General features: G+C 47.5%; 1 protein-coding gene across 1 annotated transcript; it reads left to right on the forward strand.

Annotated features, from left to right (window-relative positions):
* The first annotated feature begins 1,072 nt into the window (after window positions 1–1,072).
* LOC139479644 (mucin-2-like) lies at window positions 1,073–2,293 on the forward strand. Its single transcript, XM_071262485.1, has one exon. The coding sequence runs from the start codon at window positions 1,073–1,075 to the stop codon at window positions 2,291–2,293; it is 1,221 nt and encodes a 406-aa protein (XP_071118586.1).
* The last annotated feature ends 3,200 nt before the right edge of the window (window positions 2,294–5,493 follow it).

Genomic DNA, 5,493 nt, shown 5'->3' on the forward strand with positions numbered 1-5,493 from the left:
TAGACTGGGACATCAGATATTGCACCTATATGATTCGAACATCAGATATTGCACCTTTACAACATTTGATCTGACATATGACTAGTACAGACAAAAGAGTTACACAATGATGCAGACACAAGATTGCATCTGTAGACAACTTCTGCAGACATTTGGTGTGTGATGTGTAACAAGTAGTGACATTGTTCGAGTCAGCTGAAAGGAAGCAGCAGCCAGCCTATCATGCACTTAGCCGGTGAATGCCCAGAGAAACCTTCCTCGTGTATGTGTTGGTAAAACAACTTGCGTGAACAGATGTTGCAGAGTTGTATAATATATTTAGAGAATCCAGAAGTAATTTTCAGAAGCTTTCAGAAGCAGGTTAAGCTTATGATTGGATTTCTAAGTGCACAATTTGTCATGAGACTGAAATCAGCTTAGCCCAGCCCACCCACGTTATATTTTTGATTCTTAAAACTTTCAAAATAAATATTCTACAACTGGCCTCACCTCATTGCCTTCTCATTTGAAGGTATTTCCTCCTCAGGATGTTGGCAATAAAAAACACAAATAATCATGGCAGATGGAAAGAATTATTTCTATTTCATGGCTCTTGGATTTAATAAGGGTCGTCTACTGACATGATGGTATTCATGTTTTGGAAACATTTGCTTATGTTTGGTTGACCTGATTGCACATGACATTATATGAATCAATGTATGGGGATCCCATGGTGATTCTGGATCGGTATGGATTCCAGGACCTGATACTGAAGGGGAAACAACACGGTATGGGGTTGCAGGGATGGTGGTGCTTGCCGGGGTACTCTCACGCTGGCAGGGGTACCAACCAAATTGCTGGATGGGGTACTGACTTGCTAGATGAGATACTAGTTTTTCAAACAGACTCTGAAACAAATATATTCAATACAGCCCATGCAAGTCTATCAAGCATTTACAGCTCTGCAGATTTGTTTTGTCTCTCAAAATGAAGAGGGTCTCTGGGCTTCTTTTATTATATTTTATTAATATAATTAAACAATTGTTAGTTCAGAGACATTATGTTAGTCTAGAAGGGGTAACAACTTGTTAGAATGTCTGCCAACTTGTTCCTCTTCCCTATCTCACTCAAATCTTCCTACCCTATCTCACCCAGTTCCTCCTACCCTATCTCACCCAGTTCCTCCTCTATCTCATCCAGATCTTCCTACCCTAACTCAGTTCCTCCTACACTATCTCACCCAGTTCCTCCTACCCTATCTCACTCAGCTCCTCCTACCCTATCTCACCCAGTTCCTCCTCTATCTCACCCAGTTCCTCCTACCCTAACTCAGTTCCTCCTACACTATCTCACCCAGTTCCTCCTACCCTATCTCACTCAGCTCCTCCTACCCTATCTCACCCAGTTCCTCCTACCCTATCTCACCCAGTTCCTCCTCTATCTCAACCAGATCCTCCTACCCTATCTCACCCAGTTCCTCCTACCCTATCTCACCCAGTTCCTCTTCTATCTCACCCAGATCCTCCTACCCTATCGTACCCAGTTCCTCCCACCCCCTTTTCTCACCCAGATCCTCCTACCCTATCTCACCCAGTTCCTCCTCTATCTCATCCAGATCCTCTTACCCTATCTCACCCAGTCCCCCCCCCTGTCTCACCCAGTTCCTCCTACCTTATCTCACCCAGTTCCTCCTACCTATCTCACCCAGTTCCTCCCCTCCCCTAATCTCACCCAGTTCCTCCTACCCTATCTCACCCAGTTCCTCCCCTCCCCTAATCACACCCAGGTCCTCCTCCTCTATCTCACCCAGTTCCTCCCCTCCCCTAATCTCACCCAGTTCCTCCTACCCTATCACACCCAGGTCCTCCTCCTCTATCTCACTCGGCTCCTCCTCCATCTCACCCAGTTCCTTCTCTATCTTATCCAGATCCTCCTACCCAATCTCACCCAGTTCCTCCTACCCAATCTCACCCAGTTCCTCCTACCCTATCTCACCCAGTTCCTCCTACCCTATCTCACCCAGTTCCTCCTACCCTATCTCACCCAGTTCCCCCTTATCACCCAGTTCCTCCTACCCAATCTCACCCAGTTCCTCCTACCCTATCCAACCGACTTCCTCTTCTATCTCACCCAGTTCCTCCAACCCTATCTCACCCCGTTCCTCCTACCCTATCTCACCAGATCCTACTACCCTATCTCACCCATTTCCTCCTCTGTCTCATTCAGTTCCTCCATCCACAACCAGTCCTCACCTAGCGATTTAGTTTTAAGTCATGCAAGACCCCTTCAATCAATCACTCATGTATATCAATGACTCTTGCCCATTTAAGGAGATCTCCCCACACCCCATTTTGCACTTCCCCACCAACCCACCCTCAGCCTCCCCTTCAACCCCCTGCCTTACCCCGATCAGCCTGGTAATCCGCAGACGTCGGCTGGGTTAAGGTAGAGTAGCAGCTGCAAGGAGTGCCCCTGCCATCGATCCCACTCTTACCATTCTCCCACTGTTTTCTTCAGTCTCTTCATATTGGAAATTACCTATTGATGTTTTAGCAAGAATGAAACTACGGGGCTGAGAGGCTACATAGGAAGTGCATTACCAGCCAGTTACACATCTGCAGTTATTGGGGAATTGATGTTCCCTGATGGAGCACAGTCACCACCCTTTAACCCCCTTGGCTCAGTACTGTGTGGACCGTGTCTGGGCGGCCACATGCACCTACTTGACAGACAAAAAGTGACTTGACTCCTGAATTGATTCAATGACTTATTGTTGATGGTGTGGTACATCTATAAAGGCATTAAACGATGGCTTCATTTCATCTTAACCACTGGAAATGTCACGACAGTAAAAAGAGTCAAGAGAGAGAATTTGGCTCCATAAAAACCCTATATTATTAAGTTCATTAAAGCTCATGCTGGGTTGCATGGCACAGTGCTCCAGATGAGAGGCCAACCTAGTGTAACACAGTTTCAAGGCTATGACCAGGTTATGTCTACGTGAGGACTGGATAGGATACTCTCCATGAGAGATCCAGGCCTAGAACTGCTTAAGGATTCTGTGCGAGATCTTGGGCCGAGAACCACATAGGGATCCTCTCTCTGTGGGAGATCTTGGGCCGAGAACCATGTGGGGATCCTCTCTCTGTGGGAGACCTTGGAGTGAGAACCACATGGGGATCCCCTCTCTGTGGGAGACCTTGGGCCGAGAACCATGTGGGGATCCTCTCTCTGTGGGAGACCTTTGGCCGAGAACCACATGGGGATCCTCGCTCTGTTGGAGACCTTGGGGTAAGAACCACATGGGGATCCCCTCTCTGTGGGAGACCTTGAGGTTAGAACCACATGGGGATCCCCTCTCTGTGGGAGACCTTGGGGTGAGAACCACATGGGGATCCTCTCTCTGTGGGAGACCTTGGGCCGAGAACCACATGGGGATCCTCTCTCTGTTGGAGACCTTGGGCCGAGAACCACATGGGGATCCCCTCTCTGTTGCAGACCTTGGGGTGAGAAGCACATGGGGATCCCCTCTCTGTGGGAGACCTTGGGGTGAGAAGCACATGGGGATCCTCTCTCTGTTGGAGACCTTGGGGTGAGAAGCACATGGGGATCCCCTCTCTGTGGCAGACCTTGGGCCGAGAACCACATGGGGATCCCCTCTCTGTGGGAGACCTTGGGGTGAGAAGCACATGGGGATCCTCTCTCTGTTGGAGACCTTGGGGTGAGAACCACATGGGGATCCTCTCTCTGTGGGAGATCTTGGGCCGAGAACCACATGGGGATCCTCTCTCTGTGGGAGACCTTGGGCCGAGAACCACATGGGGATCCTCTCTCTGTGGGAGACCTTGGGCCGAGAACCACATGGGGATCCTCTCTCTGTGGGAGACCTTGGGCCGAGAACCACATTGGGATCCTCTCTCTGTTGGAGACCTTTGGGTGAGAACCTTATGGAGATCCTCTCTCTTTTGGAGACCTTGGGCCGAGAACCACATGGGGATCCTCTCTCTGTAGGAGACCTTGGGCCGAGAACCACATGGGGATCCTCTCTCTGTGGGAGATCTTGGGCCGAGAACCATGTGGGGATCCCTTCTCTGTGGGAGACCTTGGGCCGAGAACCATGTGGGGATCCCTTCTCTGTGGGAGACCTTGGGCCGAGAACCACATGGGGATCCCCTCTCTGTGAGAAATCAAGTGTTGATATCCATATGGGATGCTCTATGTGAGAGATTAAGGGTTGAGAACCATATGGGGATCCTCTCTCTGTGTGGGAGATCCAGGCCTAGAACTACATGGGGATCCTCGCTCTATGGGAGATCCAGGCCCATATATACAGAGGGATACTCTCTGTAAATACTGTGGGAGATCCAGGCCTAGAACTACATGGGGATACTCTCTCTGTGGGAGATGCAGGACCATATATACAGAGGGATACTCTATGTAAATACTGTGGGAGATCCAGGCCTAGAACTATACACAGATCCGGGGGCAGACAACCTGATAGATGTACTTTTTGTATGATTCCCAAAGGCTGATCAAATTTCAAGTACAAGGTCATCTTTTTGTCACTTGTGAATCTTGTGAGATTTAATGAGTTGTTGTGCATGGAATTTAATATGCCTTTCCTCCTTTTTTTCTTGTTTGAAAGGTGAGTCAATCATTTCGATTTCTGAAAGGTGTCATATAGCTTCATGTGTTGGAACTGAGTAACCTTCACTTGCCAGACTGTTGACATAAATCTGGTTTTAATAGGTGAAAAGATCTGCTATACATTTCACCATTGTCGTCAATATTCCTGTACTACAGAGCTGTTATGAGCTCGTCGCTATGGATTATGCTGACACAGCTATTAAATATAGCTAGGGCCCTAGAAAACACCTTGGACGACATCATATGTTGGCTTCTTGTTAGGCTGAAGAAGGTGAACCTTAAGTAACTAACAGTGTGTACTCGTTGCCACAAACTTTCTTGGCAATGAGGTGATGATCATATACCAATATTGCTAGGATGATGAATCCTAGAACAATAGGTTCGTTTGTTGGTTGTTTAATGCCACAGCAATATTCCAGCTTTTTGACGTCTCTCTGCAAATAATCAAGTCTGGACCAGACAATCAAGTGACTGATATGATGAGCATCAATCTAGGCAATTGGGATATAATAACAATTGGTTTGTAAATAATCAGTTTAATCCACACCCTGCTAGATTGGAAGCCTCACTTTCTAGACAATTATGCTGTGGGAAATGGTAGTGCACAGTGACATTACTCTACCCAGGAGTTGTCAACCTGTAAATCTCGTCTCCCGAAGGCAATGGGGTAAACTGACTATAAAAGTCCAGTTTCCACCTTTGCCGAACTAGGCTGGAATTCTGGAACTACAGTTTGGTTGGACTAATGAGTCTATGCATAGTCCAATCAATCAAAATTGCGTAACAAACTAGACATCTTCTTCGTAAACAACGTGGATTTCAAAGTGCAGATCTCGGTCAACTGCAGGATTTGCAAAAATTGTATAC

Source organism: Haliotis cracherodii, unplaced genomic scaffold (assembly GCF_022045235.1).
Source record: "Haliotis cracherodii isolate W230 unplaced genomic scaffold, xgHalCrac1.p SCAF_4, whole genome shotgun sequence".
Classification (NCBI taxonomy): Eukaryota; Metazoa; Mollusca; class Gastropoda; order Lepetellida; family Haliotidae; genus Haliotis; species Haliotis cracherodii.

Excerpts from the sequence above, each read along its gene's own strand:
- LOC139479644 (XM_071262485.1), top strand. The coding sequence starts at position 1,073 with ATGTCTGCCAACTTGTTCCTCTTCCCTATCTCACTCAAATCTTCCTAC.